This window comes from Eulemur rufifrons, chromosome 28 (genome assembly GCF_041146395.1).
Source record: "Eulemur rufifrons isolate Redbay chromosome 28, OSU_ERuf_1, whole genome shotgun sequence".
NCBI lineage: Eukaryota > Metazoa > Chordata > Mammalia > Primates > Lemuridae > Eulemur > Eulemur rufifrons.
Window position 1 is genome coordinate 22059050 of NC_091010.1, and position 25371 is coordinate 22084420.

The following is a 25371-nucleotide window of genomic DNA, read 5'->3' on the forward strand; positions in this document are numbered from 1 at the left end:
GCAGAGGTTATATAACTTTCTCAAAGCCGCACACACAGTAAACGGCAGCGCTGGGCTATGCAGATTTTACAGCACAGTGAACTCTGCGTGGGCCAAGGGGGCTTAATATGACCTGTCACAGTCCTGGGTTCTGACTGTCAGGGACTTCAAGAAATGCGAGCACTTCCACAGGAAGGTGGGCTCGAGACACTGATGATATGAACAATATTTCTTGAGGACTACGTACCAGACACTGTTCCAAGTGCTTTGCATATAGTAACTCCTTTAATCTTCACAGTAATTCTAGGAGGTAGATACTATTAGTCACAGAAACAAAAAGGCCCAATGAAACTCAGGTGTTTCTCCAGCAGAAGGGCGGACTTGAGGGGGCAGCCTCCCTTCCTTCTGCTCTATGAAGGGCTGCCCTGGGGGAAGAGAGAGGGATGTGCGGACACAGGTATCCCTGCTAGGGATTAGGGTCAGGACACCTGCCCTGGGTCAAGATTAGACTCAGTGACCTCTAAGGCCCTTCCAGCTCTGAGACTCTGCCAGCTGCTCAGGACAAGGGGGGAACTAGAGAGAGAAGCGAGCCTAGGAGGAAGCCTGATGTGAGCCGTTTCCCCAGAGCCCCCGGAACAAACCCTTGACTCCGAATAAAGGAAGGAATGGACTAGTCACTTTCTTTCATCTGGCTAGAACCTGGGGTCAAGGGACCATTTGTTGAGCATCTACTATGTGCTGGGCAGAAAGTGTGACATCATCACATTTACTCCCCTCGACACCATTATTCACAAAGTGAGACTCCGTCTCTACAAAGTATAGAAAAATTAGCCCTGTGGTGGTGCATACCTGTAGTCCCAGCTACTCGGGAGGCTGAGGCAAGAGGATGGCTTGAGCCCAGGAGTTTGAGGTTGCTGTGAGCTATGATGACATCACTGCACTGTAGCCTGGGTAACAGAGAAAGACTCTGTCTCAAAACAAAACAAAAACAAAACAAAACAAACCCCATTTTACAAATGCAGAAACTGAGACTCAGGTTGGGGTAAGGACCTTGCCCAAGGGTAAACACCTGGTAAGTGCCTGAGCTGGTTAATTCCACGTGCCAGACAGCTTGGCCCCATTGTCCTGGGAGAGCTCGGAGCTGACCTGCGGCCCTCCTGTGTACTCACAGCTACCTCTCATCCCCTTCTCAGGAGAGCCAGGGGCCTGGACACCAGGTTGGGGGCCCGGGGGTCAGGCAGGGGTGGGCAAGAATGAGGAGTGGGGACAGAGGCTGGGATGTGGGGCACGGGAGTGAGGCACGGACTTACTGGACGTGGCTGCCAGGGCTGCAGTGTGCGGCGGGGTGTCCCCTACTTTGGAGGGGTGTTCGTCCCTGCGGAGAGAGTGCCAGGACGGAGGCGAGCGGGGGCGCCCTCGCTCGGCGGGCACAGGTGTGCCGAGTGCCATGACGACTGCGCCGCGGAGCCCCCTCCCTCCCTTCGGCCCGCGGCGCGGGGCGGGCGGCAGAAGCGAGAGGGCAGCTGCGCTGCGCGGGAGCCTCAGCCCCGGCCGCCGGCGGCTGGCTCCGTCCCCGAAGGCAGAGCGGGCCGGCCAGGGGCTGGGGCCTGGAGCGCACGCCCCCCGCGCGCGTCTGCCCGGCTGCACCGACCCGCGGAGCTCAGAGGCAGGGGCGCTGGCCGGCCAGCAAGTGCCCAGAGACCGCCCCTCCGCCCCTGCCGCCGTAGGTGCCGGAGACTGTCCCGGAGCCGGCAAGAGTGGGCAGCATGGAGGGTGAGTGACCCCCGGACTAGGGATGGGGGCGGGGCGGGGTACTGAGTCTGGAGCAGTGGGCCAAGGGAGAGGAAAGGGGCTGGGGCGGCTGATCACCGATGGCTGCCCAGAACCAGACACTGTGACACTCTGTGTGTGGGACAGAGACCAAGAGACACTCAGAGAGGGAGAGAGAAAGACCAGGAGGCGCTTCTATGTCCATGTTACGAGTGTGTGTGTGTGTGTGTGTGAGAGAGAGAGAGAGAGAGAGAGAAAAACAGAGGCTGAGAGAGGGAGGGAGGAAGATCTGGGGGGTACCCCCATGTCCGTGTCGTTCGAGTGTGCACGCACACAGTCCCCAGTGTCTGAGCAGAGGATCATTGGAAACCAGATAAGGACAGTCTGGTTATTAGCTTTAGAGGAACTGTCACGATTTTGCCTGCTTGAAGGGGTGGGGCTAGTGGGAGAGATGGAATTCTAGAGATCTCCATGCAGAGAGATTTCTCTCCCTGGGGAAAGGAGAAGGAACTATGGACCTAACCTCCAGGACTTTAAGGGATAGTGGGCCAAGACATAAGGCTGCTTGCTCCAATCTTACAGGGATGTTGGGGTGTGTTGTCCAGACCCCTATCTCAGTCATTGTGGGCAAGGGGAACTATATTTAGGCCAAGACAGTGAAGTGCTGAGAGCTGATTCACCAGCTTGCTGGGTGTCTTTGAGATGGTGCCTGAACCTTGCTGTGCCGCTGGTTACCCATCTGATGAATGGATGAACTTATATTCAACTGGCTCACAGCATATCTGTGAGGATAAAATAAGCCAAGATGTGTAGTACAAATTCATGCCAGTGTGAGAAAGCTACTGTAAGAGGTAATGAAACCCTGAAATTCCAATAATTGCAAACACTGCTGTCAAGAAAGAAGAAGGAGGTTTATAGAAAATCTTGGAAGGTTGCACTTGTAGCTTTCCAATGAGCTAGGGTTTGAAAAGCACACACACAAAAGATGCAAGGAGGAAGCATAACCCGAGAGGCATCTGGAAGATTGGCGGGGTCTGTAAGAATAGCGTTAGCGGCCGGGCGCGGTGGCTCACGCCTGTAATCCTAGCACTCTGGGAGGCCGAGGTGGGCGGATCGTTTGAGCTCAGGAGTTCGAGACCAGCCTGAGCAAGAGCGAGACCCCATCTCTACTAAAAATAGAAAGAAATTATATGGACAGCTAAAAATATATATAGAAAAAATTAGCCGGGCATGGTGGTGCATGCCTGTAGTCCCAGCTACTCGGGAGGCTGAGACAGGAGGATCCCTTGAGCCCAGGAGTTTGAGGTTGCTGTGAGCTAGGCTGACGCCACGGCACTCACTCTAGCCTGGGCAACAAAGTGAGACTCTGTCTCAAAAAAAAAAAAAAAAGAATAGCGTTAGCAAAGCACTGAAGCTCCGGTGAACAGAGCAGGGGAAAAGTGGCGAAGACAGAGCAAAGAGCTTTCAGAGTCTAAGTAAGGAAGACAAGAAGGCAGCTGCTCAGGGTTGGGGCTCGAGGGAGGGCAGAGTGGGGCACAGGCAATTTTACTTCAAATTGTGAAATAAAGAGCATAGGGAGGAAACTGAGATCCAAGACAGGCGAATGATAAGAAGAAGAGACCGAGCTACCTACAATGAACTCACCCACTGAAGCCCAAACAAATGACATCCCAGGGACCGGGAGGAATTTGCAGATATAATCATTGCCTTAGAGGAAATTACAGAGAATGATGGAGGTGCTAGCAAACTGAAGATGGGCAAATGTCCTGATTTTCAAAAAGGGAGGAAAGATAGATTTCTTACAAGCCTCTAAACTGCTCAGATTAGTATTGACCGCTATTAAAACTCCAGAAGAAATGATCAAACACATAGTGCGCACTTGGGAAACAAAAAAGCAATCACACATCTCAGAATATTTTCAAAGGGGCCACCTGCACGTTTGCAGACTGAGCCTGAGCATGTTCATCACAGTGCACAACCGAAACCATCTGGATGTCCGTAGATTAAGTAAATTAAACCAAAGATGAGACACACCTGCAGTGGCATACTGTGTAGACATTAAAAAGTGTGCTTAGGATTTTATTTATTGGCATGGAAAGATGGTCGCTGCCTACTGTGAGTACTAAAAAAGGTTTTTGAACAAATAGGTAGTATGATCCTCTTTATGCAAAATTACATAGGTTTATCATCAAGATATATGTATATCTCAATGAGATGGTCACTAACATTTTTGGATTCTCCTGCTTCTTAAAGCATACCCTAAGACAAGGACTTGGGTTTAGGGAGTTCGTTATTAGGGAGATGATGCCAGGAAGCAGAAGTGAGGGAATGAGGAATGTGAGATAGGGATGGGAGAAAAAGCAAGAATTGGGTGCATTAATGGGCTAGATTTAGCTGTGGGCAACTGGGGGGTTCTATGCTGCTGGGGACTCTCTGAGAAAGATGCAGCATGAACCCGAGATTTGCCCCAGATGAGACGGGGCACTGACTGCTGTTTGCCCCTCCCCACTGGTTGGGTGTTTCTCCACTGCAGTTCTGGGTTGTTCCTGTTCGTGGCTCTAGAGAAAGGAAAGCAGAGAGACCGCTGGGTGTGCAGGCTTGATGGGGCTCTGAAAGTGCAAGGAACTGTCTACCCCAGCTGAAATCTTTGGGCTGAGGGCATGTGAGAGGCAGGGAGCATGACAAATACATCAGCCACGGGGGCTGTCTCTGGGTGTGAGATTTCTGTGCTGTTTACTCTCTCTTTTGTAGTGCTCAGAACTGTTTTATAATAAGAACACCTTTTCTTATAAAAACAAAACAAAAAAGCGTCTTCAGAAAGAAACAAATAACGTAGTATTCATTAGGAGCATATGTTAATACTCACTAAGAATAAGTCAAGGTGCTCAAACAACTCAATAGCAAGAAAACAAAAAACCCAATTTAAAAATGGGCAAGGGACCTGAACAGACATTTCTCAAAAGAAGACATACAAATAGCCAACAGGCATCACTAATCATTAGGGAAATGCAAATTAAAACCACAAGGAGACATTATCTCACACCGGCCAGAATGGCTTTTATCAAAAAGAGGAAAGATAAGTGTTGGCAAGGATGGAGAGAAGAGGGAATCCTTGTACACTATTGGTGGGAATTTAAATGAATATAACCATTATAGAAAATGGTTCGGAGGTTCCTCAAAAACCTAAAAATAGAATGATTGTGTGATCTAGCAATCCCACTTACCCCCAAATTTGAAATTAGTTTCTTGAAGAGATGTCTGCACCCCCATATTCACTGCAGCGTTATCCACAATAGGCAAGTTGTGGAGTCAACCTAAGTGTCCATCAGCCGATGAAGGGACAAAGAACATGTGGTTTGTGTGCACAGCGGAATACTATTCAGCCTTAAAAAAAAACAGAATTCTGTTATTTGCAACAACATGGATAGAATTGGAGAACATTATGCTAAGTGAAATAAACCAGGCACAGAAAGGCAATGCAGCATATTCTCACATTATGTGGAATCTCTAACAATCAAACCCATAGAAGCAGACAGTAAATGGTAGTTACAGAGGCTGGCGGGAGGAGTAATGGGGAGATGACAGCCAAAGGAAACATAATCTCGGACAGCAAGAATATGTTTTCTTGTGTTCTTTCTCTTTGTGTGTGTGGTGTATCACACAGCATGGTGAATATAGTTTATTAAATAATGGAGTATCGTACATTTCAAAATAGCTAGCAGAGTAAATGTCAGATGTTCTCACCACAAACATGTGAAGTATTTGAGGCGATGGACATGCTGACTAGCTTGATTTAATTATTCCACACTGTATTCATAAATTATAACATTGTATGTCATAAATTTATACAATTATAAATCATCCATTTACCATAAAAAATTAGAACCTTTTTTTAAAATCCCAAAAGAATAAAAGATAAAAATCAAATCAATGCATTTGGAGCAATTGTTCATCAGATACGACTGGTTGCTAGATGATTCTGTAACTCCATCCAGCTGTTGATTTTACATCGCTATTCACAAAGCTTGTAAGTTGTACAATAAATAACACTTCTGAAAAAAATAAAAGAACAAATCAGGCTAAACCTACCAAATTTCCTCTTTTAGACTGAGTTTCTGAGAGGAAAAAAGATGAATTACAACAGTTCAGCAGGATGCTGCAAAGATCTCTCGTGAAAACCGCGTGCATTGATGGGAAAGCCGTGGGAAGGATGGTGGAGGACTGACACGGCGTCTCATTAAAGGCTTGATAGCAGCAGCCTAGGGATCCCTAGGACTCTGCTCCTGACATGATGTGAATTAATAATTTACGGGGAAAGTAAGAGGCATGCTTGTCAAACCTGTGGATAGGAGCCAGAACACTACCAGATTCAAGATTTAAGGTTATCTTCATATACTGGGATGCTGGATTGAAACTAAGCAAATGAAATGTAAATAAAATATAAACTCCTGAATTTAGGTCCAAAAAAATCAATGGCATACATTTCAGATAGGGGAGATCTGGCTTGCATTTTTAAGGAAAGTTACTGGGGGGGTCAAAACGGGCTGATGATGAGTTGAACTGGAACCCCTCTCGCTGGATACCCTGGGATGCTGAGGTGAGGAAAAGGCAGGGAGAGGGGGTGATCCTGGGGACAGGGGCTCACTCTTGTTCGATATGGCTCAGGGGAGAAGAACTGGGACCAGTGGGAGCAATTCAACTCAACATCAGGGAGAACCTTCTATCACTCAGAACCGGCCTAGAATCTGTCTCCTTACCAGTTCCCATGACCCAAGCTTCAACGAGGAGGCTGACAGGTCTCATTACTGACTTGGGGGCAGAAGGGGAAATTCTTGGGTGGCTGGACCAAAACTATGGCCTGGGGTGGGGAGGATCTTTGAGGGCCCAGAAGCCTTTTCCCAACACCTAGAGAGAGAGACACTGCAGCCTGCCGAGCCCCCTGCAGAACTGACAGGTCCAGCGGGGCAGGACTACCCATTCGCCTTCCCCACTGGGCCTTGACTGTGATGTTGTGCTGGGGGACAAGTCAGCAGAAGGACAGCAAATCAGATCCACTCTCCATCCCAATCCCAGCCCGACCCTAGTCTAGTAGCTTCCTGGGAGCCCCTGGTGGCCTCCACAGCTGTCTACCCAGGCTGGGAGCTCCGCGGCTGAGACGCCCTAGGCTGGGAGGATGTATTCCCACACTGGCTGGAGGTGGGCACACCGATGAGGAAGTGGCCATATGGGGGAAGGAAGTCACTGGAAAGAGAGGAGAGAGGAGCAAGTCAGCTGCTGTCTCTCCAGCACAGGACATGGTAGCATCTTGGAGGTCCAGGTGGGTGCCGCTTTTCCATGCTCCTTAGAGTCGCTGTGCCCTGTCCTTTGTCAGAAAACATTTCATCACCCTGGAGCCACCCAACCAGCCTGGGAGGTGGGCAGGCAAACAGCATCAGCCCCATTTAACAGATAATAAAACTGAGGCCCAGGAGGCACAGCTTATAGATAAGTCTGCTTGTTCTTTCTGCACAAATGGCCTAGATTCTGGGAACACTGTGGGGCTGCAGCCTCCATGGAGTCCAGCTACCCATCCTTGTCCTGAAGACCTTCAGCACGTTCCTGTTTTGCTAGGAGTGAGGAATGGGAGGGGTCTCAGCTGCTACTGGGGAGGCAGAGGCCAGATGTGTGCAGGTCTGGTCCTCACTGGGGCATGGTCTATCTGAAGGCAGTCTGTCCTGCTTCCAGCAGTGAGTTGAGGAGATATACTTACAGTGAGGATTTCTGTCCCAATCCTTGTATGGTCCATTCTATTGCAAGAAACCCAGGCTATTAGAGCCAGGAGGAGAGGGTGCATAAGCAGCTGCTCAACTCTGATTTTACAAATGAGAAAACTAAGGCACAGTGAATAGAATTGATAACATCGCTAATTTGCCCCAGATCTATTTAAAATACAAATATAGAATAATTAAATTCAGTCTCTTCTTTCTCAAAAGCTTTTTGCTACTCTCATTAATAATTGAAATTGTATCATTAGAGCTTTGCTGTTTTTTGATCTAAAGTCTGACTCCTTTGGAAGTGCATACACCCAAAAGAGACACAGCACTTTGTTATGAGTCATTTCCTCATCCATGTGAACAAGTTCATCAGAATCTTTTCTAAAAGAACATCCTGCTAGGGATGGGGAGAGAGAGAACATAAGTAACTTGTGACAAAGACACTGAGACTCTGGGTGGTGAAGCCTTGTTGGGAAGTATTGGGTGGAGGAGGAATGAATCTCAAAGGGGTTAGGTGTCCTCTTCCATTACTCCTCAGTTGAGCCTAGGGCAACCCTGGTTCAGCCTCTCCCCACTGTGTGCCTGCTTCTTCAGGCAAGATTTTAGATGATATATACAATATTCATGGTGTCAGCCTTGTAGCTGGAGCCTCAGGGAGACAAGGTCTCCCCCAAACCAAGGGTCCCTAGTTGCTGCTAATGGACACTGGAGGTTTTTACACGTGACCTGAAAATACCCAGAGAAGAAGAGAAAATGTTTGGAGGTGGCAGAGCCAGCATGGGGGCTCAAACTCAGACCAGGTCTTCTGTCTTATTTGATGGACCCAGAATCCTGGAGTCAAGCAAAACCTGGAGGTCCACCACTACTGCACCCTATATTCTGAGAGCAAGTATCTTTGTCTTTGAGCTTTGAATTTTGATTTTTCTGTGAAATGATAATAATGCTCCTTTCCTTGTCAAAGATAGCTTGATGTTGTATGAAATATATTTCAACAATAATGGAAACAGTATCTATCAAAGCCTACAGGATATAGCTAAAATAGTGCTTAGAGGAAAATTCATAGCCTTTAGTACCTAAATTAATTGTCAACATTCATTAATTGTCTATATATTCTAGGCCCTGTGCCAGATGGTGGGAAACATTCCAAGCTGAACTTGGCGTGGCTTCTGCCCCTAAGGTGTTTCTGGCTTAGTGGGAGGGAAAGAAACTCTATGCCCAGCTGAAGCAGGAAGTGAAATGTGACCAGCACTGCAGGTAGACTAACCAGGCAGACCCTGAGGGAGCAGACAGCCATAGAACCCAGAAAGGGAGCTCCAGGGCATATGTTTAGCCTTACTAAAAGCAAGAGAGAGTAAAATCCCTTGCCCCCTTTCCTTATTTCTCCCCTTCCCCCTTAAGCCTCTTCTACCCTCACTTTTTAAGGCCTGGAATTCCTTTAAGAGGACTCAGAGTAGAGGCTTAATGTGTGATAAAGGCAGTTCAGTTTTCACTGAGAGGTAAATGACTTGTATCAGAAACTTTCCTGAATACAGGTTTTGGTGGGTAAAACCAGAGAGCTCCCGGAAGAAACAACAAGAAATAAAAAGGCCTCGGAGTAGAAGAAGGGAAAGTATAAAAAGGCGCTTATTTGGGGGCTCCTGTTGGCTGCCCCAGGAATTCTGCCCTCCAAATCTTTGGCCTTGGCCAATCCAAATTATTCTTGGAAGGCCTGCCTGTTCTTACTCACCCAGAAGGGGCCAGGCTTGCAGACTCCGTGTTGCTGTGGTGGGTGCCTGGGATGGGGTGGGCTTTGGCTCAGCCTGCAGGAGAAGCAGTAGGAGACTGCAGGTTTCAGAAAGCCTCCTTCCTCAGAGATCTTCCTGCACAGCCACTTTTCATTGTCCTGAGCAGTGCTAACAAAGGCTTCGCCCAGGCTTGCTTCCTTGAGAACAAACCCAAGGGAACTGGGAACTGGAACCTCATTGTGACCCCTCTGTCCCCCCCAGCTGCCTGGAAGATAGCTAATGCAGTCAAGAAGGAGCCTGTAGGGCTGTGGAGCCCTTAGTTATTTACTCTGATATCTCTGAGCCTGGTAAGAGCCCCATGGGATAGGAAGAGGCAAGAAGCCCTGGTCATCTACATTTGAAAGCCAAGGAGGACTCAAGGGCGAAGCAGATCTCCCCAGTTCACATGGGGGTACCAAGAGGTGGTGTGAGGACTTAGGGTCCTCTATCATCTGTCCCCAAGCCACCCCGAAGTCAATATACCTCTCTTTTAAAACTATATGAAGTAGCTTTAAGACAAATCCCCAAACTTCTCTTTCAAACCAAGTGGCCCACCGCCCAGCCACTCTTATATGCAGTGAGTGACCACTACTGGGCCAACTCTCAAGGCCAGGCTTCCTGATTCCTAGGTCAGCGTCCTTCCCTCTCTGCATCAGCAAAGTCCCTGAGCAAGATCGCATGGCCTGTTAAGAGGCAGCATGTGTGTTGGGGAGCGGAAACCTTGAGGGTCTGTGGTGCTACCCCTGCCCAGCCCTACCCTTTCCACTGTCCCTGGGGTTCTGAAAATGGACTCCGCAGACTCCTAGGAGGTCCAAGGATGATTTAACTTTAAGGTTACAAGCAACAGAAACTGATGCTGCTGGCTGGGCACGGTGGCTCACGCCTGTAATCCTAGCACTCTGGGAGGCCGAGGCAGGAGGATAGCTTAAGGTCAGGAATTCGAGACCAGCCTGAGCAAGAGTGAGACCCCGTCTCTACTAAAAATAGAAAGAAATTATATGGACAACTAAAATATATATATACAAAAAATTAGCCGGGCATGGTGGCTCATGCCTATAGTCCCAGCTACTTGGGAGGCTGAGGCAGAATGATTGCTTGAGCCCAGGAGTTTGAGGTTGCTGTGAGCTAGGGTGACACCACGGCACTCTAGCCCAGGCAATAGAGCCAGACTCTGTCTCAAGAAAAAAAAAAGAAAGAAAAAGAAAAAAAGAAACTGACGCAACTAACTTAATCAACAATGGGGGTCTTTTGGAAGGATGTGGGCAGGTCGTCAAAAGGAAGAAAAAGCTGCCCGCCTTCCCCTTACTGGGACCCAGAGGCGAGTCCAAAGCAGAAGAGGTCTGATTGGCTGTCCTTTGGCCAGAAGTGGGTGCAGACTCCTGATTGACAGTCCCTCAAAAGCTGCATGCAAGGAGGAGGGCTGACTCCCCAAGGGAAAAGTTTTCAAAAGCGTTGGATCCCCTCCCAAAAAGAGCACTTGATGTTCGACACACACTCGCGGGGAGTAATGGGCATCCAGGGTTTTGGCTCACCCAGCATCTTTGCCAATCTGATTGATGAAAAAATTACCCCGACGTTCTTTTAAAATTGCATTTCTTAGGTTAGAAATGAACTTGAACTTTTTGTTTCGTGTGGTTCATAGCCATTTGCCCTGCTGTGTGCTTTGTGCACTTGGCAGCGCTCCTGCAGTGCTCTTCAGATGCAGCGGGCCCGCGTCCCCGGCGGGCGCTCGGGAAGTGGCCGCGCTCCCGTGTCTTGCCGACACGAACCAGCAGGTGGCGCTGTCGACGAAGCCCTTAGCGGGAGGCCTGTGAGGCAGGGAAACGCCCACCGAGTCGGGCCAAGCACGTTCCTCGTGGGGTTGTTTTCTCTCTCGCACGTCTTTCAGGCTTGTGCGGAGGCCCAAACTAAGAGTCTTATAAACGATCACGCTCACAGCCATTGTGCAGTTTCACACTGTCGGTGCTGCAGCGGCTACACTGACTCCTGCAGAGTGCAGTGAACACCGACGTGCTCCAGTCCCCTTCACACACCGTCTGCCTGAACCCTCCTAGGTGTTAACCCGGCTCCATTTTACCAACGAGGAGTCTGGTTTCCAGAGAGCTGACATGACCTACCCTACCCAGGAAATGTTTGTGTTTCTATTTCAAAGATGCGAACGCCGAGTTCCCACCGAGGCGAGGAGGCAGGAAGGACGGCTGGGACTTCCCAGGCCGCGCCTCACTCCCAGATCTTTGGGGCAAGTCCTTTAGCTCTGCGGTTCTCAAACTGGAGTGTGCCTTGGAATCATCTGGAGGATGCTTTAAAATTTAACACAGAGATAGCTGGGCCACAGCCCCTCTGAGTTTCTGGTTCCCAAGGTCAGGAATGAGGCCCAAGAATTTCTGTTTCTAACAAGTTCCAGGGGATGCTGATGCTTCTGATCAGGGACCCCACTTGGAGAACCACCGCACCCCAATCTTCTCTCCCGCCTCGGGCTTTTAGTGGCCCAGAGCTTGTTCTCTGAGGTCCTCAGAGCGCCCTGGAGACAACCATTATTGCATCCTAAGACCTCCTGGCAGCTCCCCCAGCAGGGGAATGGCTTAACTGGGTTCAGCAGATGAAAATTTCATGGATGTAACTGCAAGGGCACCTTGGCAGATCCCAGAAAGGCCAAGTCTAAGGTGTCAATGAGGTCTCTAGCTGCTGGCATGGAGCCCATGGGTGGTGGGAGGATGGCCTGCTTCCAGCCCACGGGAATTGCCAGGGATACGAAGAGTTTTCCTCCTTGAGAAAGGATTAATGTGCAGTGCTGGAACCTGGGCGAAGTCTAGAGCCGATGCCCAGGCTCAGCTGAGGCTCCTGAGATGGGCAGGGTCACTCCCAGACACTTCCCAGTGACAGACTTTGGCATATGCACTCACTTGAGGGCCAAGCAAAGGGCAGTAGGGAAAACAGACTGGAGTCGAGCCTGAAAGGTTCTGGAAATTTCCTCTGCCCATTTGCACCCACAGATTCCCCCAGACATGGGAGCTGACTCAGAGTTGACTTTGAGGCTCAGCTGCCTGGGAAGTCTCCCTGCAGGCACTGTGATGAGAGAAGCCTCCCTTGGGGGTTCTTCCGGAGGGGCCCGGGAAGGCCTTCCACACCTGCACTGCCTCCATGGAGCTGGGCCTATCACCTGGTGTCAGGATCCACCTTCCTTCCTTTTCTGTTTCCTACAAATATTTATTCATTCCATAACCACTGATTGTTTGTTGAACCATTTACTTTGGACAGGCGCTGATAAGACGCTGGGGACACTGCCACCAATAAGACAGGGAAGACAAGGCCCTTGTTCTCTGGGAGCTCGCTTTCAAGCGTGGGGAAAAAGACAATAAAGTTGGAAACAAATAAAATATTGACAGGTTGAAGAACATAAACAGGATGCTGTGAGGGATAATAGCGGGGCACCTACTGTACAGGTAGTAATCAGGTTGGGCTTCTATGGGAAGACCACACTACACTGAGAGCTAAAGGAGGGGAAGAGCAAAGGTCCTGGGGTTGAAAGAAGCAAGAGCCAAGAAAGTGGCAAAGTGGCAGGAGTGTGATGGGCAAAGGGGAGAGTAGCACGGGATGAGGCCAGAGAGGTTTCAACAGGGGGGAGCCCATGCAGCATTTTTCAGGCCATGGTGAAAGGCATGGATTGTATTTAAAATGCAATGAGGGGTTTAGGGCAATGATCACTAGTGGCTGCTGAAACAATTAGGTCAAAAGCTGATGGGGATCATGACAATGGAGGATCAGGCTGCCATCACCTGAGCTGACTGATCAGTCTTAGCACCGCAAAGAGAGAGACCACCAGACAGACTCTGATCCAGCCTCTAGATCTAACTACAGGGGACAGAGAGCAGAACATGTAAAAGGACATCATGAAGGAGCAGTCAGCTCAATCCAGTCTGCAGGAAACTCTGCAGGACAGTGATCCAGTCTATGTGACAATAGACTGCAGAGGGGAAAGAGACAGGAGGTGGGGGGGGGTGGAGGGGGTGGGGATCCGTAAACTAAGCGCCCTGAGAGCCACGCCCACCAAGTGCAATACTGGGATGGAGGCAGATTTTATAATAATGGATCATAATGAATCACACTTCTACGTCCACAGCCCTTTGGCAATGTCGTGTTGCTGTTCTTCCTATCAAAAAGTGAAACTATTTCCCCACTGGCTTGAATCTGGGCTGCCCCTGCAACTTGCTTTGGCCAATAGAATGTGGCCGAAGTGAAGTTGCGAAAATTCCGGAGCCTAGGTCTTAAGAAGCCTGTGGCTTCTTCCCTTGTTCTCTTGGAAACTTGAGACCACCAGTTTCTAGGGGAGCCCAGTCTAGCCTCCTAGAGGATGAGAGGCCACGGGAAGGAAAACTGAGACACCCCAGCCAATCGCCAGCACTAACCCCCGGCCAGGGGCGGGGCATCCTAGACCTTCCAGGCCCAGGCGAGCCAGCAGATGACGGCAGCTGCGGGAGTGATCCCAGGAGAGACCTGCAGAAGGACGACCTAGATTGCCAAGCCATGGCGCCACACCACTGATTTTGGGTGGTTTGCTACATCATAATAGTTAATAGAAATGGAAATTTTGTTTGGATCCTCATTTAAACAAACCAACTCCTTAAAAAATTATGAAACAGAGAATTTTGAATGCTGGATATTTGATAATATTATGGCATAATTGTTCATTTTGTTAGGTTTGATGATGACACGATCACAGTTTTTTGGTTTGTTTTTTTTTTTTGGAGTCCTTATTTTTTAGAGATACAAACTGAAATTTTTATGGATGAAAGGAAGTAATGTCTAGTATTTGCTTCAAAATAATTCAGAGAGGGGGGTGGTATGGAGGAAACAGCTCCCGGCCTTGAGTTGATAATTGTTGAAAATATATGATGTATACATGGGGGTTCTTTGTACTATTCTCTCGGCTAACATTTCGTTAAACTTTATACTCATGTAGGTTCACTATGATATTCTCTCTTATACATGTTTGACACCTGCCATATTAAAATAAAGATGTTTGTGTGCAATTGGAAGCCCTTGGAAGGCCTCATCGGGGGAGTGTCATCTCCTCCCACCATGCACAGGAAGTTTCCGAGTCTCCCCTCCCCCAGCAGCGCCTCTGCCCCCCACAGAGTGTCCCCTGCTGCACCGGAAGGTGCCAGCTCATCAGCCCTGCTCCCCCCAGGGTGTCTCTAGCCTCCAGATCCCAAGCCTCCAGGCCAGTGGCTGAGCTCTGGTGCGACAGAAAGACCCCCCAGAGACTCTTCGTCCCCTGGAACAGGCCACGTTCAGTCCCAGAGGTAGGCAGGAGGAGAGTTTGTGAGACAACATCATGAGTCACCCCAACTAATGACTTCCCAGAAGAGATGTGGTTGGACACTGAGCCCTCCCTTCGAAACACTAAAGCCTGGTCCTGATTCAGAGACACACAAAGCAGGGCCGACTCCGTGGCATGGCGGTCGTGGGACCTCGAGCAAGTCACGGAACCCTTCTGGTCCCCATTTCAAATGAGGCTAATACCTCACTGCTTACATCATGGGTGGCTCGGAAAGTTGAATAAAATATTAGACGTGGAAATGCTTTGTTCAGTGCTACACAGAGGGAGCAGCTGAGCACGAAGACAGGAGGCGATGAAGGGTGGGCTGTGTCCTTGGCTTTGGATGTTCTGGCGAACGCGTTGTGCCTCTGCTCCCTGGCCCTGGTCCACATTCCCCTTTGACTCTCCCTTTCTCTACTGCCTTCTTGCCTTTCCCGACCAAATTCCGTAAAGGAGATGAGGAGGAGGGGCACCAAAGGTTTTGAGAGTATAACAGTGGGATCCCAGAAGAAAACAGGCACTCAGAAAGGGTTTAACTGAAGAGAGTTTAATGGAAGGCTTTACAGAGTTGAGATGAGGGCTAAGAGATCTAGCAAGAAATGCGGAAGCAGCCGGGGACTAGCAACCACGGGAAGCTGTTGGCGCCTGCAGGCCTGATGGGGCAAAGAGAAGGAGCAGCGCTGCAAGGGCTGCGGCCGTGGAAGGGGAGTCACCAACAGGAGCGAGCTGTGGCCACAGAAAACTCAGGTGCTGGCAGAATTGGGCAGGCAGGGAGGGAGTCAGCAGACAAATACCTAGACCCCTCTCTCCTGCCCTGCCGTCCCCTTCCATGACTCCCGTTGGCTGAACTCGGCCAGAGGCCGGGGGGCAAGGGAACCTGGGTCATGCGGTTCTTAGAGGGCAGCCTCTGGGGCACAGGGCAGGGCCAAGAAGGATGGAGCCTCGATGGGGGTGGTGTGTGGTTAATGGAGAATCACGAACATTGGGGAAGGAGTTGTGGACAAGATGGGGTGTGATGTAAGAGATCAGGGCTTGCGTGGTTGTGTGCAGAAAGTCCTGGATCAGTGCATGGTCAGGGTTTGGCACATGAATGGTGTCACCAGTGGTGAGGAGTAAGTCATCCCTTCTTGGCCCAGGGTCCTGACCCATATGCTCTTTTGGTCCTAGCGGAGCCCTCCCTGCCTCCCAATGCCAGCTGGCCCCCAAGTCAGAACGGGAGCAATGCTGAGGCCACCCCGGCTGTGAACCTCACCTTCTCCTCCTACTACCAGCACTCCTCCCCTGTGGCGGCCATGTTCATCGTGGCCTACGCACTCATCTTCCTCCTCTGCATGGTGGGCAACGCCCTGGTCTGCTTCATCGTGCTCAAGAACCGGCACATGCGCACCGTCACCAACATGTTCATCCTCAATCTGGCCGTCAGCGACCTGCTGGTGGGCATCTTCTGCATGCCCACCACCCTCGTGGACAACCTCATCACTGGTGAGTGTGGGCAGTGGGCTGCAGGGGCGCCCCCACCCCCACTTCCACTCCTCAGCTAAGGCCCGAAATGGAAGCTTGGAAGGCAGAAGTCATTGCTGGGCTGACTTCTTAGCCAAGATGCCATTGTCTCACACTCTCAAGACAGTCTGATGGCCGAGGGATTAGACTAGAAATAACAGATACAATGAGTTGCCCATTTTCACTGTGCCAGGCATGCTGTGGTACACCCGTCATACGTTATGTTAATTAACCCTAACAACAATCTCAGGAAGTCGGCTTTTTTGTTATCCCTGTTTCATTGGATGAGGAAACGTGCTCAGAGTGGTCTGTAGTTACACAGCTAGGAAGTGTCCAGGCCCACAGCCCCACACCTATTTCTAATTACTGTTGTGTACCAATCAGTCTCACTCTTCCATGGATAGAACCAGAACCAGTGGTAGGGAAGCAGGTTTCCTCTGAATGAGAACCTAAAAATCTACTCCTTTGGGGTATTCTCGCATAGAAGAGAGCCCTGCGTTGTAGGTAATGAGCTCCCTGTCACTGGGAGTCTCTAAGTAGGGATTGGTCGGCCACTCAGGAGGGATTTGGTAGAAGGTTTTGAAGCAGAGCGAGACCACCTGACCTCTAAATGCCACCTGTGCATCCTGCAGATGTCAGAATGCCAACACTGTCATCTCTCTCTCATGGGACTGGCCTTTCTTGTAGGATCAGGGGTTCCTCTGACCTGAGACTGCAGGTGGGGAGGGGCTGGATTTCAGAGCTCTGGAGACCCCTAGGGGTCTGAGCCTACAGATTCTGAGCTCAGAGCTCCCAGCAGCTGCCTGGAGCTTGGGATCCAGGGCCTGGACAGCCCCACTGGGACTGACCTGGGGCAGAGCAGCCACAGCCTGTGTTCCTGTAGGTTCCGGGACCCAGGAAGTGAAGCTAGGGCAGAGGCAGCACCCCTTGGCAGTACTGGCTCCGCCTGGTGGAACATTTACTCTCTGCTGAGTCTCAGACTCCTCCAGCGATGCTGAACATAAACTGCACGTCCTTCTCCTTCCCAAAGCACAGACACACACGTGTACTTAAGCACACATGTGCAGAGATGCACACACATGCATGTGTGCACACACACGCACACACATGCACACACACCAGCCAACAGTGATAGGGTGAGACCACTAGTTGGTTAAGGTGGTGTCTACCAGCCTTTTTCATGCACCTACATTTTAAAAATTGTTTGAATAAGTAAAATATTCACATGGTTCAATCGTCAAATTCACCCAAAATTATCTGGTGAAATCTCTCTCTTCCACCTCTGTCTTCTGGCCTCCCAGCTTCTCTCCTGGGAGGAAACCAATGTTGCCATTTTCTTGTATCTCTTTTCAAAAATATTTTACATGAGTACAAACAAATTAAGAAAATTCTAACTTCCCAGTCAGTTCTGTATCTTTACTCCCACCCCAACTTAAAAATACATCATATATGTATAAATGATTCATTAAAATCAACTTACATGTTATTCCATATTAGTAGATAAGAGTTTCTCATTCTTTTTATGACTGTTTAGAATTCTATTGTATGGATATACTACAATTTATTTTTGATGGATATTTAGCTTGTTTCTAAAAGAATCTTCTGCAATTAAATAAAACTTCATACAACTTCTCTTCTTTCTTTCTTTCTTTTTCTTTCTTCCTTCCTTCCTTCTTTCCTTCCTTCTTCCCTCCCTCTCTACTTCTTTCTTTCTTTCTTTTCTATTCTTTCTTTCTGAAAGAGTGTTGAATTATTCATGTCCACAGTTCATGGCACCATGTGACTTAACTCTCTTGGGAGCTCCCTTGTTTATTTTCTGTTTATTTATTTATTCCTTTCTATACCCTACCCCACTCCACATCCCTTTTCTGACTCACAGGAAGCCATTTTGTTATACTTAATTTGTGTTTTTTTGTTTGTATACATTCTTAGAAAATGTGCCGTGAATATGTACACATTTTACATTTAAATATTTTTGTTAAGGTATAATTTAACATATCAGAAAATTCACCTTTTTTTAGTGTACAGTTCCACAAGTTTTGATGAACACATAAAGTCATGTAGTTACCACTACAATCAAGATTTAGAAGGCCAGGCACAGTGGCTCATGCCTGTAATCCTAGCACTTTGGTAGCACAGGCAGGAGGATCACTTGAGCCCAAGAGCTTGAGACTAGCCTGGGCAACATAGCAAGACCCCGTCTCCGCAAAGAATTTAAAAAATTGGCCAGGTGTGGTGCTGCATGCCTGTAGTCCCAGCTACTCAGGAGGCTGGGGCAGGAGGAGAAAAGATTTAGAACAATTTTGTCACTCCAAAAACCACCCCTTTGTCCCTTTGTGGTTGGCCCCTCCCTCCACCTCCTGGCACCATGGATCTATTTTTTGTAAGGACAGAAAGTATAGTTTTGCTTTTATGAGAATATCATGTAGCCTTTGAGTCTGGTGGGCTTTTCTTTTCTTTTCCTTTTATTTTGAAATAACTTTAGACTTAAAGAAACGTTGCAAAACTAGTACAGAGAGTCTGCATGTACTTTGCACCTACCTTCCCCTAATGTCAATATCCTAAATAACCATAATACGGTGATCAAAAGCAGGAAATTAGCATTGATATGATACTATTAACTAACCTGCAGACTTGATGTGAATTTTACTAGTTTTCCCACAAATATCCTTTTGTAGTTCAGGATCCAACCCAGGATGACACACTGTATTTAGTAGTTATTTTTCTTGGTGTCCTCCAGTCTGTGAGAGGTCCTTGGTCTTTGTCTTTCATGACCTTGACATATTTGAAGAGCACTGATCAGTTATTTTACAGAATGTTGTGCAATTTGGGTGTGCTGTAAAGTTAACGTTTTTCCCTTTACAATTTGTAAGTATCTTACGAGGTGATGCTTTAAGACTATGCAAATGTCTTCTTTCTCATTATACTTTTGCCCACTAATTTCAGTGTCTTGATGGTTCTTGCCTATGACAATTATTATTGTTGTATTCCTCAATGATGATTTTCTACTTACATCATTCCTTGGACATTTATTCATTAGGATGCTACTCTATGGGTTATAATCCAGTAATACCATTATTTATTCTGTTGTTTAAATTGCCCTTGTTTTGGCTATTTCCAGTTGACTCCTGTGTTCTTCCAACATCCTGCCATGATTTTTTTTTTTCTGAGTATTTCTTTACTTTCTGGCACCACAAAATGTTCCAGGATCATCATGTATTTTTCCTGTTCCATCTCTGGATTAATCATTTCTCTCTGGTTCTTTTTATTGGAGAACAGTATTTAGAAACCAAGATCTGGGCTCCAGGTGTGCTCATTGCTACTGGGATGTCATCTAGGCCTTCTCAAGGGACAGAGCTAGGAAATATGTGTATACTAACACAGAGATATTTAACACACATGTCTTTATTTCTATATCTGTCCATCTGTATGTCTGTCTACACATTATTTACACATACAGATGGTAGATTTCCATTATTTATTTTTTGAGTATGTAAGACATTGATCTCCCCTTCAGTAAAAAGGGGACAGTAATAGTAAGGTTGTTGTGAGGCTTGGATGAGACAGTGCCTGGCACCTAGTAACTGTGCAGGCAGACAGTCAACATGGGCGGCGCTGGTGGTGAAAGGAGGGCCCCTTCCTCCAGAGAGGACTCCCATTCCAGGAACAACAGACAAGAGTAAGTGGGGCCTCCAGGCCTAGAGGGACAGAGACACCAGGCAGTTACCAACACATAACCTCAGGCCCCAAGATGTGACCAGTGATGTGCTGCGGTGCTGAGGGCAGGTGGGGACAGGTCCCCTGACAGGGCACAAGGCCAGGGATCAGAGTAACGACACCGGTAGGAGGGGCTGGACTGCTTATACCTCTCCCCGCCTGGGAGTCAGGATTGATTTGTCCTTAACTTTGGCTGCCACTCAAATCCCCTGGGTACATTTTAAAAATATTGACGTCTGGGTTCCACCCTCAGAGATTCTGATTGTAACTCGGCTGGCACGGGCCTGACTGTTGGTTCCTGCCAAAGCTGTCCGGGTGATCCTCGTAAGCAACCACTGGCCTAGGACCTGGGCAGGGCTGGATGGATCTAAAGCTCAGGGTTAGAAATCACTGGTCAATAGAAAGAACAGCTGTCTAATAGTCCTACTGTCCAGGGGTATGGGGGCTGGTCAGTTCCTCATCCCTGGACGTGTGCAAGCAGAGGCCAGGTGACCCCTAGCAGGACATGGAGGCAAGATACGAGCTTCAGAGGGGACCTGGCTGGGACAGCCCCAGGTCTCTGGCTCTTGGTGGGTGGACATCTCTCACTCTGTGGGGGCCTCTGTCATTGCAGGATGGCCCTTCGACAACGCCACATGCAAGATGAGCGGCTTGGTGCAGGGCATGTCTGTGTCGGCTTCTGTTTTCACGCTGGTGGCCATTGCTGTGGAAAGGTGAGAGGTTACCTGGCTGGACTGTCCCTGGGCCAGCTGGGGCCTGGCACAAAGAGGAGCCACTGCCTCTAATGCTGGGCTAGCTAGAGATTGGGGCTGCTCTGTGCTAGGAGGGGCTAAATCCTCAGCCATAAAGGGAAGGGTTGTGGGCCCAGGAGACCTCTGGACTTGGGGGACCTGCTAAGGACACTACCACCTCCTTCTGGAAGGCCTGAAATAGCTCTTGAGAAGGTTTAATAGGGATTACTGGGGCCTGTGCAGACCTTGAGAGCAGTCCTTGTTTCCCAAGCAGTAGGAATCCTGCCACCATTAATTCTGAGCCAGGGGGCGGGAGCTAGGTGAGTAGCTTACAGGGCGGGCCTCGGTATGGCAGGGGAGGAAGGGGTTCTCCTGCTCCTTCACTCTACCTCACTGCCTGCGTGCTGGCCCCTGGTAGTCCAGGCCTCACCCAGTCCCCAGCTATACCCCTTCTGGGCTTTCAGCCTCAGATTCCATCAGATTCTCTGAGAACCATGGATCTGTTAATGTGGCCGGAGGTATGGAATGGAGCCGGGGGCAAGGAGGCTTTGCAAACTGTACGGCACTGAGCCCCTGAGTCTTCCTTGTTGCACTGCAATGAGTACTCCTCCCCCTCTGATCCTTAGTGGTGTAAGGGCTCCCTCCCGGTGCTTTGCCCTGGGGAGGAGGAGGCAGGCAGGTAAGCCGGAGGTGTCAGAGGTGTCATCATCGCTGCCTAACTGGATCACGGTGGGTAAGTCATTTTACTCTCAGCCTTTATAGTCTCATTTGCAAAATGGCAAATACCTTACAGGGTGGTTGAGAGGCTTCTGTGAGCTTCTGCACAGTTCCTGGCACGGAGTCCAAATTCCAGCTGTTAATATCCCTTGTCCTCTCCCCAACACAGGCACTCTGTAGCCCCGCCCTTTCTAGAATCTAGTGTTCTCATCCTCTCTCCACCTCTGCCCTCACAGAACCCAGTATTTTTTGTAACCCAGTGAAGTAGGCAGCTGGGATGATGGCACTGGGTTCCTCTCTCCACAAGGCCACTAATTAGCTAGGTGATGGGGGAAGTTCCTCCCCTTCACTGACCTTTGTTTTGTTATCGTTGTTGAATGATATGAGAGTCTGCAACCTTTCACAGTGGTGTCTGCAATATTCTTCAAGACCCACTTCCTCCAGGAAGACTTCCTGGACTACCCCAGGATTCTCCTCCATCCATTAACTGCTATTGCACTTATAGCTAGTACTACTTGCTTTAAGAATTATTTCTTCTCTGGACAGTTCTCAAGTGTGTGCTGCTATGAAGCCAGAAGGTCAAAGGCATACAGGTTGAGACTGCAAGGCTTGAATCAGGCCAAGGAAAGAGTAGGTAGGCAGGAGGGCAGGACACGTTTAATGAAGCGGAAAAGGCATTGGGCTGGGAGTCAGCTCTCGACCTAGGTTCTAGAGCAGATTCTGACCCTAAATAGCCATGTGACCATGAGAAACTCCCTTCACCTCTCTGGGCCAGGTTCCCTCTCCATTCAACAAGTAAGCTTCACTAGACAGTCTTCTATTTCTAGCATCAGTAGATGAGGAAAGATATTGTGGGAAGTTGGAGCCCCTCCTTTTTCTCACTATTAAGCATTCAAAATGTCTCTAGAAGTATAGTAAATGTAGCCTCACTTAATCTTCTCAACCACCCTACAGAGTAGGTCATATTATTGGCCCCATTTTACAGATGAGGAAACTGAGGCTCAGAAAGATTTTGGGTAATTTGTCCTTCTGGTTGGTCATGCATTCATGCATAAACACTCCCCAGGATTACTGAGAAGAAAAGGCATGCACCAGTTCTCAAAGAGCTTGGAGTTGAGCAATCGCCTTTGAACCACACCGCAAGGGGGAGGTTCCACCTTCACCTACATATAGCAGCAGTTCTCGGCTCTGACTGAACATGAGAATCACTCCAGGAACTTTTTAAAAAAATCAGTACTAAAACCCCTCCCTAGATTAATTCAATTAGAAACTTTGGCCCAAAGAAATAAGAACAGTTTTGGACTTTTTTTTTTTTTTTTTTGCTTCAGGAGATTCTAATGCACAGTGAGGGTTTACCCCTACTGGTCTATGTGGCATAGTGGAGCAAGACAAATCTAGGTTCAAGGCTGGTCCCTGCTCCGTGGGGTGTGACCTTAAGCCAGTTGATTAACGCCTCTGAGTCCCAGTTTCCTTATCTGTAAATTAAGGGTGTAACAATTGCTGCTGAGACACCCTAATGAGAAAATAAATGATACTGATTTGTCCTAACATGGTGGAGATACTGACAGCACGACAGCCTGTCACGTAGGCTCCACATCTGACCTCCCAAGGTTGTCTGGAGAATCCATAAACAGCTTGGAATTGTGTTCTTTGATACACCTAATTGGCTCAGGGACAGACTGTGCGGCCTGAGTGCTCTGCTAGCGGCTAATCAGTTTACCCCCAAAGGTGCACAAACAGGATTACTTGTTCCCACGCTCTCTGCAGCCTCCTCCTCCCCTCTCTCATAAACCCCGTTGTTGCCTTTGTTCCTTGACGCCCAGCCAGAGGAGCTGACTCCCACACAGGTGGAAAGCCCATTTGCTCACCAAAGAGCCCGACTGAGGCTCGAGCTGTTCTGTCAGCCGCGTTGGGCGCGAGGGTGGGTGCCAGGGACCCGCCGGCCCCAGCCTCGCCCCGACCCCTGCCTCTTCCCCGCCGCAGGTTCCGCTGCATCGTGCACCCTTTCCGCGAGAGGCTGACCCTGCGGAAGGCGCTGGTCACCATCGCGGTCATCTGGGCCCTGGCGCTGCTCATCATGTGTCCCTCGGCCGTCACTCTGACCGTCACGCGTGAGGAGCACCACTTCATGGTGGACGCCCGCAACCGCTCCTACCCGCTCTACTCGTGCTGGGAGGCCTGGCCCGAGAAGGGCATGCGCAAGGTCTACACCACCGTGCTCTTCTCGCACATCTACCTGGCGCCGCTGGCGCTCATCGTGGTCATGTACGCCCGCATCGCCCGCAAGCTGTGCAAGGCGCCGGGCCCCGCGCAGGACGGCGAGGCGGCGGCGGCGAGCGGCCGGCGCGCGGCGCGGCGCAGGGCCCGGGTGGTGCACATGCTGGTCATGGTCGCGCTCTTCTTCACGCTGTCCTGGCTGCCGCTCTGGGCGCTGCTGCTGCTCACCGACTACGGGCAGCTGAGCGCGCCGCAGCTGCACCTGGTCACCGTGTACGCCTTCCCCTTCGCGCACTGGCTGGCCTTCTTCAACAGCAGCGCCAACCCCATCATCTACGGCTACTTCAACGAGAACTTCCGCCGCGGCTTCCAGGCCGCCTTCCGCGCCCAGCTCTGTCTGCCGCCCTGGGGGAGCCACAGGCAGGCCTACTCCGAGCGGCCCGGCCGGCTCCTGCGCAGGCGGGTCTTCGTGGAGGTGCAGCCCAGCGACTCCGGCCTGCCCTCTGAATCGGGCCCCAGCAGCGGGGCCCCCAGGCCCTGCCGCCTCCCGCTGCGACATGGGCGGGTGGCCCACCATGGCTTGCCCGCGGAGGGTCCTGGCTGCTCCCATCTGCCCCTCACCATGCCGGCCTGGGACATCTGAGGCGGTCCGGGGAGGGCAGACCTGAGCGGACATGCGACACCTGGACGTGATAGCAGCCTGGTGTGGGGTTAGAAAAGGATGCATGGTGCGTCCGTCTCCAAAATAAGGCAGTGGGCAGCCGCTGGGGATGCCTTCACCCTCTGATGGAGGGAGGCGAGGGGGAGGCCTCTATGTCGTGTCCCTTCTGTGTGGTAGGCAAACATCATCTCATTAGATTCCCTGAACGCTTTGGAGATAGGTTTTCTTATTCCCCTTCTACAGATGCAAAAACTGAGGCCTGGGTAGACGAGGTGAGGAGTCCTAGGTCTTTCAGCTAGAATCTCGTGCGAGCCTGTGGGACTCTAACTCCTGTATGGTTTTTGCCATCTCCAGCGGGCTCCAAAAGGGCCCATTAAGGTGGAGCATAGTGAACTGTTTAAATCCTAATTAGACAGCTGGGAAAAGTTTAAAAAACAAAGCCTGTCTGTTCCTTAATGCTTTGTGTCCATGCAGCGGGCGTCTCTTTTGTTCTGTTACTGAAGCACCTCCCCTTGTCCCTTTCCTAGGAGCACATGCTGTGCCCCTCCTGCCAGCTTTAATATGTTGATTTGTCTCCTTTGTTCTAAGAAATGTCCGGGGCCATTCTCTTCCAGGATGTCACAGCTGAGCAGCTTTGGAAGGCGTCCTGGGGAGCCTGCTTCAGCTGCAGGGTCATCTAGGTCTTGCACTCAGGGTCTGAGCTAGAGAAGGGAGGAGGGGACTCCACCACCCAGACCCAGGCAAGAACTCACCATGCGACAGGCAGCTGCTCGGCCATATGGAGGTGTCTGTTTATTGACTCATGGACAAGGAGGAAGGGAAAGCAGAGTACCAGCTTCTCACCTTTGGAAACACATCTGTTCACTGGCCATGCAAGTAGGAAGCCTTCCCCAAGGCCTCTCCCCTCCTGGCTTCCTTCGTGGGAGAAGATCGCCAACCAAAGCTGTAGCCAGGGTGCCCTCTGGGGACTCCTGAAAGACACACACTAAACCCCTCCCCAGCACGGATGACTCGTGTACCCCAAAGCAGGTGGGGACCAGGTGATCCCAGATTTGCTCCAGCTTTCACCTAGCAAACCTGCATCACCTTGAAGAAATGAGGCTTCTCTCCAGGGATGCGAGAAAATGGGATCACCTGGTGTGATGCTTGCACAGCCCCAGGCATCTGCAGTTAACGGGACATTTTCCTCCTCACCTCTATAGAAAATACTGTGTTGCTAAACATTTAGTGAACAAAAAAGAAA

The 25371-nt window shown here is 49.8% G+C and overlaps 1 protein-coding gene across 1 annotated transcript; it reads left to right on the forward strand.

Moving 5' to 3' along the window:
• Window positions 1-1426: 1426 nt before the first annotated feature.
• NPFFR1 (neuropeptide FF receptor 1) lies at window positions 1427-24110 on the forward strand. The gene is made up of 5 exons (XM_069460166.1): window positions 1427-1752; window positions 4283-4337; window positions 15722-16067; window positions 20416-20515; window positions 23234-24110. Exons 1-5 carry the CDS (start codon window positions 1427-1429, stop codon window positions 24108-24110), a joined length of 1704 nt encoding a protein of 567 aa, XP_069316267.1.
• Window positions 24111-25371: the final 1261 nt, after the last annotated feature.

Excerpts from the sequence above, each read along its gene's own strand:
- NPFFR1 (XM_069460166.1), top strand. The coding sequence starts at position 1,427 with ATGACGACTGCGCCGCGGAGCCCCCTCCCTCCCTTCGGCCCGCGGCGC. Across the intron at positions 16,068-20,415 it reads CGTGGACAACCTCATCACTG|GATGGCCCTTCGACAACGCC; the intron begins GTGAGTGTGGGC and ends CTGTCATTGCAG. Across the intron at positions 20,516-23,233 it reads GTGGCCATTGCTGTGGAAAG|GTTCCGCTGCATCGTGCACC; the intron begins GTGAGAGGTTAC and ends TCCCCGCCGCAG.